The sequence below is a fragment of the Dipodomys spectabilis genome, unplaced genomic scaffold, assembly GCF_019054845.1.
Source record: "Dipodomys spectabilis isolate Male_0828 unplaced genomic scaffold, ASM1905484v1 ptg000098l, whole genome shotgun sequence".
Taxonomy (NCBI): Eukaryota; Metazoa; Chordata; class Mammalia; order Rodentia; family Heteromyidae; genus Dipodomys; species Dipodomys spectabilis.
Window position 1 is genome coordinate 17,603,815 of NW_024870775.1, and position 15,721 is coordinate 17,619,535.

Below are 15,721 nucleotides of genomic sequence, written 5' to 3' on the forward strand. Positions count from 1 at the left end.
AGAAAGCAACAAGGACAAAGCAGATTGGACTCCAACCTGGTTGAATGTCCCTTCGCTCCCTTTAGCTAAGTGACCCAGGCAAGTGGTTCCCTCTCTAGGCCATGTTTCCTAACCACAGTGGAGTCAGCAGGCAGGGAGGCTGTCAGACCAGGATTCAGAGCTGCCAGGCCAGCCAACCCCTGTCCATCCTTCCCCACAGGGCCTGAAGGCTGAACAGTGAGACCAGGTGACTGAGCCACCAGGGGCCACCAGATGGCCAGGAGGTTGAGATGCAACAGGGGAAGGACAATATGGGGACATGTGAGGTAGGAGGGAATGGAGGATAGTAGAGGAGGTCTGAGAGGTTGGGAGCAAGGGGAAGATGTCTGAGAGAGAGGGCATAGTAAGGAGACACAGAGGGAAGGGGAGGGGAAGGCCTGGCCCAAAGGCTGGACTTGAAGCTCTGAGGGCCAGGCATTCATTGGTTGCTCAGGTAAATCCAAGCTACTCAGGAGGCTGAGATCTGAAAATCATGGTTCAGAGTCAGCTAGAGTAGATAAAATCAAGACTCTATCTCAACTGTTAGAACATCAGCTACGAGCATAAAAGTCAAGTAAGAACACAAGGCCCTGAGTTCAGCCCCAGTACTGACAGCGGCCAGTCAGAATCCTGTAGAGACTCTCCTGAGACAAAATAAAAGAAAAAAAAGAAAAAAGAAAAAAAGAAACAGTGGCTGAGATGATATAAACATTTAATACATTAGGCACCTTGCAGGGTGAAGGTGATAAGCTTCTTATAGAAATTATAAATAGTGAAAAATAAGCATTTAGAAAAAGAAGTGCTGGCTTTGCAGTGGGCAGCCGGGCGATTCTTTGGTTGAGCAGCAGACGAGGCTCAGGGTCTGAGTCCATCAGAATCCCCCGAGGTCATCTGCTAAGAAGGCCAGAAGGTAGCGGCTGACATGTCTGTCGATGATCACTGGCGAGAAGCCGAGGATACGCCGGGTTCCTGGCAACACCTTGGGGTCTGGAAGACAAAGGGAAAGCTCGGATCCAAGAGCCAGCCATTATGGTGAGCTGTCCTGGCCTTGCTGAGTTCTATAGGGGCCAGAACAGGCTGGGCACTGGTGCTGTCTCATTCCCCCATGGTCATGATATTTGAGTTAACAGACCTGAATTGGGGCACATGTGAAGCCTATAGCTCTTGCCTGAGTGACCCGCAGGCCTTGGGCACTGTGTGGGCATGCACCTGGCCCCACCCCCTGAGGCCTTCCACAGGTGGGACAAACTCGGGCATCATGGGAAGGGGGAGGGAGAGTGGGCTGGACTTGACTTGGCACTGTGATGCCTTGTGGCCTCCAGTCATGGAACTCTACAGAGATTACAAGACCCAGGCTTTAGGGGAAGTGACTTACTCAAAGACCCCAGGTGACTCAAGGTCACCAGTGTGGCAGAACTCTTTAATCCCCAGGCCCCAGGTGTTCCCTCCTCCCTGAGTGTTGTCCTCTGATTCCCACCCAGGATGGGGGGCTCCCATGCGATTTCTTGGTATCCCTTTAGGATGATGCCTGACTCCCTCCCACTGTGTAGGTGAGGAAATTGAGGCAGCAGAGAGGCCAAGGGGCCATAACGTGCACAGGATTCAGGGTCTTCTCCTTTAGCCCTGGCCAGTGGCTGGCCTGGAGCCTGTGTGACCTGTGTGACCTGTTTGAACCCACCTGGAGGGCAGCAGTAGAGGAGGAGGGCTAAGCCTGCAGCCAGGCCCAGGCCTGCCAGGAAGCTCATAGGTCCTGGGGGAAAAGGAATGGGAGTCATTTGCCAGGTTAGTGAAAACCTCAGGGGCTGTCTACCAACACGAAGGTAAGAATGGAGCCCAGCCTTGGGATGGAGAAGCCCGGGGACCAAGACGGAGCCTAGAGGTGGGGAGGGGGAGGGAGGGAGATAGAAAAAGAGAGGGAGGCAGCCGAGCGTGTTACCCCGGTCACTCAGCTCGCGGCTCTCGCTGCCCCAGTCGAGCTCTGTGTACTCTGAGTTCTCTGGAAACAAAATCACAGAGCACTGTTAGTCAAGGCCTGGACCTGAGAGCACCCCCATGGGATACCCAAGGCTGCATCTACCTCCTGAGGCTGCTGAGCACTCGCATGGTCCCATGTGGCCCTGAGATGCCAGGACATAGTGCAGTTAGACCCTCAGGGAAGCCCATGGTTTCCTGGCCACAAGATACCTAATACAGCAGAGTATCCATGATGGAATCTGACTGCTATCTTCATGAGCTGTCTGGCCAGGCACAGGCGGCAGGGCAGGACAGGAAGCTTTAGCCCTAGATCTTCCTGTTGGACCTCTGCAGGCAGCCCACCTGCCAGACAGACCATGGGGATACCTAGGAGCCATGGAAGCTGCTTTATCTCCTGAAGAGGTGTGGCTCTACCTAGCTATCTTCTGAAAGACCCTTGGAACAGTCAGCTGGTGAGAGGGCCCATCTGCCCCATCCTTGAGCAACTATACTGTGTCCTGAGAGATCTGGGGATGCGTTATTGGGATGAGACTCCTGGCAGAGGGGCTTGAGCTAGGCCGCCTCATTCCTCTGGCTGAGAACAGTATCCCTTACTCCTACTCCAAAAGGGTACTAGCATCCTAGCCTGGCTATGCCCTGCTCGATCCAACAAGCTTAGAGGGAGAGCTGGGGGAGCACAAGCCTCTGCCCAGCCCTCTGTACTCGAGGACACCTCACAGAAACACCACATATTTAAATTGGCACACAACCCCAATGCCTACTGTGGACAGGGTTAAGTCAAGGCTGGAATGGCCTAGGAGCACCTTACACTGTGAGGACAAGGCTGACTTCATGAATATGAAGTCATCCGCATTCACATGAGGGTATAAAAGGAAGAAGACCAGATGTATGGGATGCAGGCTACAGTGTAAAAACCAACACAAGAGCCAGGTGCTGTTGCTCATGCCTGTAATTCTAGCTATTTAGGAAGCTGAGGTCACAGTTCAAAGTCAGCTGGGGCAGAAAAGTACTAATGAGACTCTTATCTCCAGTAAACTACTCAAAAACCAGAAGTGGAGCTGTGGCTCAAAGTGACAGAGCATTAGCCTGGAGCAAAAGAGCTCAGGGACAGCTCCCAGGCCCTGAGTTCAAGCTTCAGGACTAACAAAAAGAAAAAAAGAAAAAAACCTGCACAAGAAGAGAGGTAGGGAGAGGGATGAAGAGTCAGAGAATGGAGAGAGGGAGAGGGAGAGAAGGAAAGAGGGAAGGAAAAGGAGAAAGAGAGAGGCAGACAGACAGCAGCGCCTATGAGATTCTTGCCGGGAGGCCACAGGGTAGTCTCTGGGGAGGATTGGGGAATGCAGGGATGCCAGAGCTGAGCTGCTGCAGCTTCAGATGGGCACCCAGGATGTCCAAGACATAGCCATCTGACAGAATGGCCTTCCTAGACCATCACTGGGCCAGTGGTGATGGTGGGGAGGTGGCACTTACGCAGGGTATAGCGGCTGGGCAGGCAGCTGTGCAGAGGCTGGGCGTGGATGTACAGGGCTCGGTAGAACTCCTGGCAGTGCTGCTCGCCTCTCTGCTGCAGGTGGCTCAGGAGGTCACAGAGCCGCACACGCAAGGAGGCCTTGGGGTTCCGGAACTGAGGGCAGAGGGAAGAGCATGCTGGAGGGGGCAGCTGTGGCTAGGGTGGAACCCCTGGCTCAGGATCCCAGCCTCAGTGTCTTCTCCAGGTATGGGAACCCCTAGTGCCCCTCACCACTCCTGCATGGAGCCCAGCACTGCCACAGTTAGGGGCACTTCTGCCAATCCTCACTTCCCATAGAGTAGAGAATGGCCAACTGAGGCTAAGAGACACCACAAAACAAGCATGGGGCAGGGGATGTCACCCTAAGTGCTAAGACTCGGTATGACTTCCTGTGTGGCCTCAGTAAGTCACTGCAAACCACTGAGACTTGTTTTTCTTTATTTGTAAAACGTGAATAATAAATAATAAATTGTAGGGTCATTGAAGAGATGACATAAGTGATAACTGCTATTATTTTACAGTTATAGGAACCTGAATCAGATCTTTGAAATATTAGCTGAGAAAAAAAATGGGTTTTTCTGATGTATTTGATGAGCCAGCATGTAGTTTTAAGGGTCAGTGGACAGGGCATTCTGCATTGACCCCAGGGACTAGGAAGCTATGGCCTCGTGCTGCCCCCTGGTGGCTGTACTCATTGCTATAGGGGAGTAAAGTTGAGCCATACATCAATAAGGCTTGAGGTACCTGTGAGAAACTTCTTGAAACTGAGCATGTATAAGATTTCTAGTTATAGTAATGAGATTATTTGAGCTGTTAGGTTTTAAATCATTGTCTGACTCTCATAATGTAGCCAACATCTGAGCTGGTAGCAGTCTGGTTCTGTCCTGACCAACCTTACCTGTTCTAGGGGTCTCAAACTTGTGACCTCTCAACAAGTGGGGAAACTTTAGTTCCAAGACAGGAAGATACTCAACAGAACAGCAGGGACTAGACATGGACCCCAAAAGCCTAGTAGGACTCTGGTACCAACAGCCAGGTCCTCCATTGTCAGAGACCACTGCTAAGGAGGAGGTAGCTCAGGGCCGGAGTTGGAGTTTGGGGCCTGGCAGGCTCAACTCCCACCTGTACCCCTGAAGCCCAGAGCCTCTCAGGTCCCTCAGGTCCCCCAGGCCCGGGGAGGTAGTCAGGATTAGACCTCTTGGGACAGAGCCCAGGAACTGCCTCTCACATGCCATCCCCAGCAGAGTTCACATGGCACATCACATCTCTGCGGGGCCAAGCCTGATAAGGGTGACCCTGGGCACATGACTGCCTCTTAGGCCTCAGCAGGCTTCTTTGTACAAGGAGTAGTAACTGTGGCCCTTACAGGCTGTGAAGGAGCATGCGTGGCACCATTTACCAGGTGGGCAAGTCTGTGCCACAGCTTGCAAGCACAGGACTCTTATGCCTACTGCACAGACAGGGAAGCTAAAGCTCCCAACACTAGTCTCCCTGAGCTCTGCTGAGTAGCGTAGGGCAAATCCAGCTCCTGCCCTGCCATATGGTCTAGAGGCTCCAACCTCTACCTCAGAGGGGCTGGGCCTTCCAGCTCACATACTCAAGGAAGAAATGAAGAGAGAAAAAGTACCCACTTTGAACCTCTGTGTGGCATCAGAGTGATGCCAGGCCCAGACTTTAGACCCACCCTCTGTTTCCTGCTTCTGGTCTTACACTGCTATGTATGATTGTATGTTGTCACGTGTTGTGGGATGTGGTCACAGCAGGCAAGAGGACATGAATAGCGCTGATGTTCTGGGGTTACTTGGGGTCACTCGGCAGTTGTTTGGGGTTTTTTTTGCGGGGGGGGGGGTCAGTTGTGGGGATTGAACTCTGGGCCTGAATGTTGTCCCTGAGCTCTTCAGCTCAAGTCAAGTGCTCTAACACTTGGGCCACAGCATCACTTCCAGTTTTCTGGTGGTTAATTGGAGATAAGAGTCTCACAGAATTTCCTGCCCAGGCTGGCTTTGAACCACGATCCGCAGATGTCAGCCTCTTGAGTAGCTAGGATTACAGGCATGAGCCATATGCACCCAGCTACTCAGGCACTTTTGAGCTCTGGTAGCCTTGGTATCCAAGCCCAGGTATGCCACCTGAGACTATCCTGGTGGGCCATCCCTTGAGAAAATGACTCAAAGCTAACTCCAACAGCTTCCCCCAGCCCAGAAAGAAAGGGAAATGGAGAGGCGGCTTGGGCTCCCCCACCCTCATCTCCTCAGCACCTTTTCGGCTTCCTTGTTGGTGAGGATCTGTGGGTAGTAACGGTTCAGCTGGAGAATGATCCTGTCCACCTGCTGCTCACTCAGGCGCCCCTGGCCTGTCAGGAAAGGTGTGTCCTGCACCAGACGATCACAGTAGGTCTGATCTGAAACGTGGGGAGCGCAGGACGTGAGCCAGTGCAGCCCTAAGGGGGCCAAAGATGGCTCCCTTGGTGTTGACCTCTGGAGTCTCCACACATTGCTGGAAGGGTGATGAATTCCCTCAAGGGTATACCTGCCAGATTGCTGACAGCTCATGTAGTGGCCATCATATACAGGGAAAGCTACTAACCAACCAACTCACCTTGCCAAAAGATGGAAGTGGACAGGCTTGGCAGAAACCCAGAAAAGGACATATTCTCCAGCTCCTCTTCTATGCCCAAGAGCTTACCACAGAAAATAAACTCAGAAGGGTGAATATGCCATCCCACAGGCACCCACAATGCCATCTGAAAATAGGTAGCACCTAGGGAAGTCATACGAACTCAAAGAAGGCCTAGTTCCGAGCAGTACAGCAACCCTCGGCCATGTAGCTGCAAGAACATGAGGCTCAGGATGGCCTGTGCTGGGATCACCATGGGACAAGGCAGTCAGGAAGGCCTTAAAGCTACTACCACCAGCAAACCAACAAACCATCCAAGGAAGGGCCTTATCCTTTGGTTTTTCTATCAGAAATCATCATTAAAGGGGGTTGGGAATGTGGCTTAGTGGTAGAGTGCTTGCCTAGCATGCATGAAGCCCTAGGTTCGATTCCTCTTTATTACATAAACAGAAAAAGCCAGAAGTGGTGCTGTGGCTCAAGTGGTAGAGTGCTACCCTTCAGCAAAAGAAGCTCAGGGACAGCACCCAGGCCCTGAGTTCAAGTCTCAGGACTGGCAAAACACATACACACACACACACACACACACACACACACAAACACAATCAAATCACCATTAAAGCACTTACACTGTGGATCACATGCAAGGTTTGATCCCAACAAACACACACACACACACACTCACTCCACAGAAGACAGATCTTTAAAGCTGAGGGGTAGAGAGGATATAAACAGGCATGGGGGGTCACAGGATCCTTCTGGAAACCTTATAGACATATGGCCACTTGTCTAAAAACTAAATCATGAATAAATAAGAACATCTGACAGGACCTCTAATTCCTTAGAAGGTTAATCAAAACTGCCCCAAGAAGGAAAAGCTAGGACCAGATGGTTTCTCTGATGAATTCTACCAAGCATTTTAAAATGAGTCAACACAAATCCTACCTCTTACAAGACACTGAAGAGGAAAGAGCACTTCCTAACTATTACATGACGTCAGAATTATGATACTCAAATCAGACAAACACACAATAAGAAAATAAATTATACAGAATACCCTTTATGAATATTAATGTAAAAGTCCTCAACAAAATATTCATAATCCAAATTCAGCACCATAGTAAAAGAATTATATGGATTTATTCTTGATATGATGGTACAAAATACAAAAACAGATGTAACAGATCATACTAATAGAATGAAAAAAATACATAACTTCAATTGATGCAGAAAAAGAATCTTACAAAATTCACTTTTTCTTGATACCAATACTCAATTAATTAGAAATAGAAGATGCTAGATTTTGAATGTGCATGTGTTGGAAAACTCATGCCCAATATAAGTGTTAGGAGGTGGAGCCTAATAAGAGACATTTAGCTCATGAAGCCCTACCCTTGTAAATTACTAGTTATTGATACTGGTTATAGGAAGTTTACCATCATATCCTTTCCTTCCCTTATACATAAAAAGAAGGCTTTTTACTTCCAGAACTATTTAGCCATCAAAACTATAAGCCAGAAATTGTCTGTTCATTGTAAGTTATCCAGTGTCAAGAGTTCTCTCATGTTGCACAAAGCAAATTAAGGCAGAGGGAAAGTTCCTCAACATGGTTCAAGCCATAAATTATATATATATATATATATATATATATATATATATATATATATTATATATATATATATTTATAATATATATATATATATCACACAATCATGCTGAATGATGAAAGCTTTTCCTCTAGAGACAGAAACAAGACAAGGATGCCTCCTCCTGCCACTTCCATTCACTGTAATTGTAAATGCTCTGGCCAGAGCAATTAGACAAGAAAAGTAAAGGCATCCAAATTGGAAAGGAAGAAGAAAATTTATCTTTACAGATGGTATGGTTTATATAGAAGAAAAAATCATAGTTGGGTACCTGTGGCTCATGCCTGTAATCAATCCTAGCTACTCAGGAGGCTGGGATTTGAGAATCGCAGATCAAAGCCAGCCTGGGCAGGAAAGTCAGTGAAACTCTCTTATCTCCAATTAACCACTAGAACCCTGATAGTGGCACTATGGCTCAAAGTGACAGAGCACTTTGAAAAAGCTCAGGGACAATGCCCAGACCATGAGTTCAAGCCCCATGACCACCGCCAACAACAACAACAAAAAACTTAGTCTTCTTAAAAAACTGCTAAGCTAATCAACATATGCAGTAAGACTGCAAGACATGAAGTCAAAACTGTTATATACTAACAATGAACAATTCAAAAATAAAAAAATTCCATCTATAATGGCATTAAAGTGAACAAAATAAAAATAAATTTAATCAAGGAGGCAAAAAATGTACACTGTTAAAAAAATGAACATCTAACAAAAAGGAAAGATGTCTCACATTCTTGGATTAGAGGATAATACTATAACAATGAGGACACAACTCAAAGCAATCCACAGACAATGCTATCTCTATCAAAACCCCAAAAGTGTTTTGTTGTTGTTTTGCAGAAACAGAAAAATCCATCCTGAAATTTATGTAGAATTTCAAAGCATTTAATAGCCAAAACAATATTTAAAAAGAATAACTTTGGAAGACTCCGAGTATCTGACTTTAAAACTCACCAAAGTAAAATACGCAAAACAATGTAGTACTGAATGAGACTGAGCCCAGAATGAAACCTATATATGAGAATCTTTATGGCTTACAGTTCCATTCCAAGTGATAAGAAAAAATTCAAGCAACATGCAAATTCCTACTCTCCGGTGTTACTTCCCTATTTTTTTAGGAATCTGACTGCAAAGCTGAAACTGATTAGAAAATAATAAGTTATATATTTGATATAATTATATTTTACATAATTATATAATAATAATAATAAGTAGTAGTACTAGAGCTTGAATTCAGGGCCTTATTTTCTTGCTTAGCTTTTTTTGTTCAAGGCTGACGTTCTAACACTGGAGCCACAGCTCCAGTTATGAATTTTTGCTGGTTAATTGAAGACAAGGTTTCATGAACTTTTCTGCTCAGGCTTGTTTCAAACCATGATTCTCAGATCTCAGCCTCCTGAGTAGCTAGAGCACACAGGACCAACCAATGCCCAACCTAGAAAATTCTTTATAGTTTAAAATATTTTTCCCCTCTTAGGAGAATTCAAATAGCCAGCCATCAAAACTAAAAATAAATGGAATTATTAAAGTCAACTCAGTTATTGCTATTAGATCCACTTTGTTTGTATGTGTCCAAAGTATAAAATGAATAATTATTTATATTCAAATTAATCTGTTTTTAAAATACTACTTAAAACTTTGATTGTCTTCTGGTTTTTGAAACACAATGAAAGTCTGGGGTTTTTTTGTGCAGATGAAAATACTTGAGAGCTTCAACTGTTCTTAATTCTCTTTCTGATGTGGCTGTTGTTCATTAAGACTTTAAGGAAAGGCGTGCATTCCATTGTCTTACATCTTCTAAGTCTACTTACAAAATAGAGTTAGTAGATGGATGATGAAATGGGATGCAAAGGACCTTTTGGAGTGACAGAAACATTGTTTTGATCTGCCTTGTCAAAACTTTTCAAACTTTATTAAAAATGAGTGCATTGCTTGTAAGTAGATAAACTTTTATAAGGTATTTACAAAATAATTGATATTTGGAAAAGATGGGCCATTTTCTCTGGTTTCACCCATGGGGCACAGTATTCAAATGCGATCTTTCTCACATCTCCATCCTTTTGGCTGGTCTTTCCTCTGCTTTTTGAATTCTCATACCATTGAAGCAAGCCATGCTCTATAGGGTCCTGTGTGGTCAGGTGGAAGGGGACGATCACCCTGCACTAGTAAGTCAAATGTGTCCTCCAGGGGATTATGATGTAAGGGTGGGGTCTGCATTCACAAGGCTGCCTACCCAAAGGTTTTATCCACTATGCCTGTCCTCCAGAGGACAAATGGAGGGAGTTGTCCTGGTCCTCCAGGCCTACTCTTTGGGCCATCAGCCGCCATCTCCGATCACAAAGGCGGTAGCTAGGGACTCCGAATGTGGCTAAACCCTCACAGCCTATGTGGAAGATAAGACTCTTTAGCTGCCCCAGGGATCTGCCAAAGCTACATGGCCAGCTACATCTGGCAGCCTGGCTCCAGCACCTGCAGCCTCTCTTACTGGAAAGTTAAAATGAATCCTAGTCATTATTTGGATTCATTTCTCATGGAGAAATCCCATGAGCCAGGCATTCTATAGACTCTACACCTACCTATCTCTGCCCTTCCTCCTGTTTGCAAGATAAGCATAACCACCACCCTCAATTTCAGACAAAGAAACAGAAGACAAGAAGACAAGGTATGTATTTAAGACTGCAGTCAGCTAGGCAGATCTGAGGTATAGACCCAGACACAGGCATATTGGGGCTACCTCTTCATACCCAAATATCCTAGCTCTCCTGTTAACACATGAATCAGCCATGTAATAGGCTACATGAATCTGTCCTCTGACAGACAGGAGCAGGCCCAAGACTGCTTATAGGGATGAGTACACAGTAGGCATGCACTAAAGAGTTCCACAATAAATGGGCATCAGTCCAATGCCTAGGGCAAGATCTGTTGGTGGACAGCGCCCTGTAGCAGCCTCCTCCCACCTTGTGAGCCCAGCAGGGCCTCTGCTGCCCACAGAGCATGAGTCACTGGAGTCCTGAGTCACCCGGCACAAGTAGCATAGCCCGGGGGCTGAGGCTGCCTGTGCAGCTCTGAGGCTCTCGGTTTCCTACATTTCCTGTGGTTCTTGTGAGCTATGCATGCAAAACCCATACAGGCAACCACTGGGAAGCCCTTGTCCGAGTGCCAGGCCCTGGTAAACACAGCCAGGACTGTCTTCACAGGACAAAAGAAGACTCTCAAATTCCACATTCCCACTTCCTGTCTCACTGGCACCAGGATCATAGACCCCACCCACTCTAGCCTGAACTTCCTTCTCAGCTTAGACCAAAGCCTTCAGCCTGTTATTTGAGCCCCGGAGCATCCAGCCCCACATCCTTATTCAACCCCTTCCTGCTTGGCAGCTCCTAACTACACCATAGCTGGGGACAGTGAAGCCTCCTTGAGGTTCCCCCTCCCCCACCCTTATCCTACTGAGGTTACAACACTTGGCCATCAACCTCCCTCCAAATTGCTCTCAGAGGACCCTCTTACACCAGCACCCAGTATGGCTAAGATCACTCCATCACTAGGCAGCTAACTTATTAAGCACCTGTCCTGTGCAGACACCATCAGTGTTTGGCAGTCAGTGTTTGGCAGTCACTGGTTCACACATATGCTTGCTGGCAGCAAAGACTAGGGAAAGGCAGGCCCCCAGGCAGTACAGGAGGATAGTAAGCCCAGGACTAATTGCCTGTGGCCTCAGCAAGCTGTCCAGCTGATCTTCACAGGCCTCTGCTCTCTAGGTCTCCAATTCTTTTTTTTTTTTTAATTTAATTTTATTTTTTTTGTGAACATACTGTACAGAGGGGTTATCTAGGTCTCCAATTCTTAACCCAAAAGGAAGGATTGTGAGTACTATCTAGAGGCCCAGTAGATACCAGAAAGTGTATGCTGTTTTCATAGCCAAAACCTTGAGGACCTGCTGTCTGGCTGTGCCCTTCCAGATGCTAAGTCCCTTCAAGTAAGAAACCTTCTCAGATTACCTACTCCCTCCCCAGCGTGCTGCCTCAGTCTCCACCAACACTCAGTTCATGACAGGGCTCCGTGGAGGCAACACAGCTCTAAGTTATGCATCTCATGCACCCTGATGAACTTGCTTTCAAGTTGCTAGGAAACCGGGAGTCTGGACATGCATCGCATAGACCTGAGTGCTGGGGCCAGGGCTTAGGTCCTCTTCTCCACTGACCAGCAGAGTAGCCAGGGTACCTATTCAACCCGATGTTGTTTTTCTATTCATACACAGACATCCTCATACAGTTATAGGTAGTGCCTCAGGAGGAACCTCAGGTGTGGTATACGCTTAGAAATAGCAACCAGAAACAAGACGAGTTGGAGGGATGACAAAGGGGAGCAGGTGACAACAGAAGTCTCTTCTAGCCTGGTTGTCTTGAAAGTCATCAGGTTTCAGCCCACGAAAACCTATTTTGGTGCAAGCTATGACCAGAGAGGGCCGGGGACTCGTGGCTCCACTCTGACACCCTGGGCCACCTTCCACTACATGAAGCCGAAAAGTGAACAGAGGTGTGGTGCCTGGCCGCCCCCACAGGACTCAAACAGTTTGCCATGGGGTCCTTCACTGGCGCCTGAGCCTCCTGAGCTCCTCTTACAGAGCAAAGACAGAAAAGAAAGTGGGCGGAACCCAGATCAGGAGTGGGCAGGCCGGGCTGGGCCCATCCCAAGCGGATGCGGGGAGTCCAGTTGCTGGCTCTGATTCGCCCCCGTCCTCTCTGGGGTAAGGGAATGCAGAGCCCCAGGCGCCCCGGAGGCAGCAGAAGGAGAGTCCCACGGGTACCACGCCGTGCCCAGGAAGGCAACCCCGATCTCAGCCCCAGCCCACCGCACCCCGCGCGCGGCCCGACGCCGCTCCGATCCACGAACGCAGCCGCAGGGCCGCGATCTCGCCCCGCCCCGGCCTCCGAGCTTACCTGCTGCTCTGCCTCTTCAAGCCTGCACCTGGGCGCCCCACTTTCCGTGCCTCCCAGCCCCCCGGCGCCCCCGGCCCCGCCGCGCAGAGCCCGGGAGCCCCCCCCTCCCGCCCCGCGGGTGCACCCGCGCCGCCGCCCACAGCTGACAGCCAAGGTCAACGCCAGGCTGGCCCTGTGCCCACCTGTCATGGCGGCAGACACCGCGCCACCCCGCCGTCCCCGGCTGTCCGCCGCCCGGCCCACCGGCTCCGGTGACCGCCGCCCCGCAGGCTGGGCTCTAAGCCCAGCCTCTTCCCGCTAAGTCCCTCCCAGCTGCGACCACGACGGGGCCGCCACCCTAAATACCGCCCCTCAACTAGCCACGCCCCCTCCCCGTCCCGGCTGGGAAGCTGCGCCGAGCCCCGAGCGCCGTCCTATCACCGCCCTTTCCCGGCCCAGTGTCAACAGTGTGTAAACCCGTTCCCTCACAGAACCACGCCCCCGACAGTGTCAGTTACCTCGCCACGTGGAACTCTGGGCCCCGCCCACGTCCGGAGGGCTGTAAGCCCCGCCTCTCGCTCTGAGCCACGCCTTTCACACAAGTCCCGCCCCCATCTCCAATTAGCCAATGCGCGCCTCACTTGAGTCCTCCGGTTCTTGGTCCCGCCCTCCCAGGCTCCACCGTTGCTAGCCGGGCTTGGACTCCTGGTGTCTCGGACTTGCCGGCTCTGCCAGCCCGTGGAGCTCCACCCTGGGCTATCGCACCCCACCTCCAAGATGAAGAAAATGAGACTCAGAGGAGATATGAGTCATTCAAGGTCATGTAAGTCAGGTATGGGGCAAAAGGCTTGTCTGCATCCAGTCCAGTATAGCCTTTCGTATATCAGCCAAAGTAGCTTTGATTTTGCATCCGAGCAAGCGGGGCTTGGACAGTGGTGCCCAGGGGAAAGTTGCGACTGAAGAGTGCGACCCATTACCTGTTGAGTTCCCACTTGCAGAAGGGAACACCAGCCTGGCACTGTGGCTCTCACTAGGGAAGTCATTTAACTTTAGCATCAGTTTCCCGAAATGAGCGACCTCAGACAAATCTCTCCACCTGTTTCCCTTCCTTTCCAGCTCTGGTGCCCACCAAAAGAATCCCCCAGCACTATATGATGCTGTCAAATGTGCCAAGTTGTGGTTAGGAAATGGAGCTGGGGGAGGCTGGGAGAGCAAGGCAGGGTTCTCAGCTAGCTATGACTCCAAGCATTTTGTTTTGTTTCCTTTGAGACATTGTACCCTTACCTGGGAGCCTTACCACAAAAGTCCCTGTGGTCTTTGTGCCCTTCATCTTTCTGCCTCAGTTTTCTCCCCTGTGCTGCAGTTTATCTTCTCATATGAAGTACCTTGACATTAGGTTGTAATGGCCTCTTGGAAACCACAAACTCTCAGGCCCGGTGGTCAATACACACACACACACACACACACACACACACACACACACGAACCCTATTCAGGTTCCTCACAGGCACACACACACACACACACACACACACACACACACACACATGAACCCTATTCAGGTTCCTCACAGGCCCAAGAGATTCAAAGCAAGTAAGCAGCAACTCTCAGTCTGCACAGAGGACAATATGCTTAGCCTGCCCTAGGTGAGGTGATATGCACTCAGCCTCTGAGTGTGTGTGTGGGGGGGGACGGGGGGGTGAATCCAGGCTAGATTTCACTAGATCTAGGACTTACCTCCTGTGGGAATGCTACAGAGCCTACTGGGGACACAGCCTAACCCTAGTCATTCATCCATCATCATACTGTATTATGGTGTCTTCTTGCATTGACCACCTCTACACTCATTTCACTCCTGAGGAGAATGTCAGAATCACAAGTGCTGGGACTGGGTGAGACAGTGAGGACTCCAAGTGCTGCCTACCTTTGGCGTTGGCAACCCTTTCCTCTCTCAGGAAGACCAGCATTCTACCTTCATGTCTGTGGAAATTAGTCAGTGATGTGCCATTTTCTTTCTTTTTTTTTTTTTGTCGGTCGTGGGGCTTGAACTCTGGGCCTGGGTGCTGTCCCTCAGCTCTTCAGCTCAAGGCGAGCGCTCTACCACTTGAGCTACAGCGCCACTTCCAGTTTTCTGGTGGTTTATTGGAGATAGGAGTCTCACAGTCTCTCCTGCCCGGGCTGGCTTTGAACCTTGATCCTCAGATCTCAGCTTCCTGAGTAGCTAGGATTACAGGCGTGAGCCACCAGCGCCCGGCTTAGTTTATGTTCTTAAGGTTAGGTATTTGATCCATTTTGAGTTAGTTGTTAGTTTTCATATTAGCTTAAGATATGACTTCTTTTCCTCTTTCCTCTTTCCTTTTTTTTGCAATGCCAGGATTTAACCCAGGCCTCAAGCTTTCTGGACAAACATTCTATCACTTTAGTTATGCAGCCCCCACCCCCCTCTCTTTCTCTCTAAGAAAGAAAAAGATTCTAAGAGAGAACCTTACTACTTTATCTGGTATCTCCTTGGACCATTATTCTCTTTCCTCTGCTTCCCAAGTAGCTAGATTACAGGCATGCATCACTACACTCTGGACGTGTATTTGTAACTCATATTTGAGAGCCAGAACCTTTTATCCTAATCTTCCCTTCCCCCACCTCTGCTCCAGTAAGACAAACTTACTTAACTATGTGGGAACAAACACACACTCATCACCCCCTGCTAATCTCCAAACCTTCATGTAGATCTCTAGAGCCCTAGTCTACCCTGTCTCAACTTCTGCCATCTTGACTGCCACCTAACCCTGTCAGGGGTTAAGGGCCGGGACCTAGCACAAAAAAAAAAAAAAAAAACCTGAATGTTTTTGTCATCCATGCCAAACCCTATAATCCTATAATCCTATATAATCCTATAATCCTAGCTACTCAGGAGGCTAAGATCTGAGGATCACAGTTCAAAGCCAGCCTGTGCAGGAAAGTCAGTGAGACTCTTATCTCCAATTAACCACCAGAAAACCAGAAGTGGCGCTGTTGCTCAAGTGGTAGAGCACTTGCCTTAA

General features: G+C 48.8%; 1 protein-coding gene across 2 annotated transcripts; it reads right to left on the reverse strand.

Moving 5' to 3' along the window:
• Window positions 1-713: 713 nt before the first annotated feature.
• Card19 (caspase recruitment domain family member 19) lies at window positions 714-13,005 on the reverse strand. 2 transcript variants are annotated; one of them, XM_042686833.1, is made up of 6 exons: window positions 12,884-13,005; window positions 5,761-5,903; window positions 3,463-3,616; window positions 1,955-2,014; window positions 1,697-1,768; window positions 714-1,005 (listed from the first exon to the last, which is right to left on the reverse strand). In XM_042686833.1, the coding sequence occupies exons 1-6, from the start codon at window positions 12,888-12,890 to the stop codon at window positions 890-892; spliced, it is 552 nt and encodes a 183-aa protein (XP_042542767.1). In that variant the 5' UTR covers window positions 12,891-13,005; the 3' UTR covers window positions 714-889. The 2 variants fall into 2 exon arrangements, with proteins under 2 accessions (XP_042542767.1, XP_042542768.1); XM_042686834.1 differs by lacking the exon at window positions 1,955-2,014.
• Between the last annotated feature and the right edge of the window lie 2,716 nt (window positions 13,006-15,721).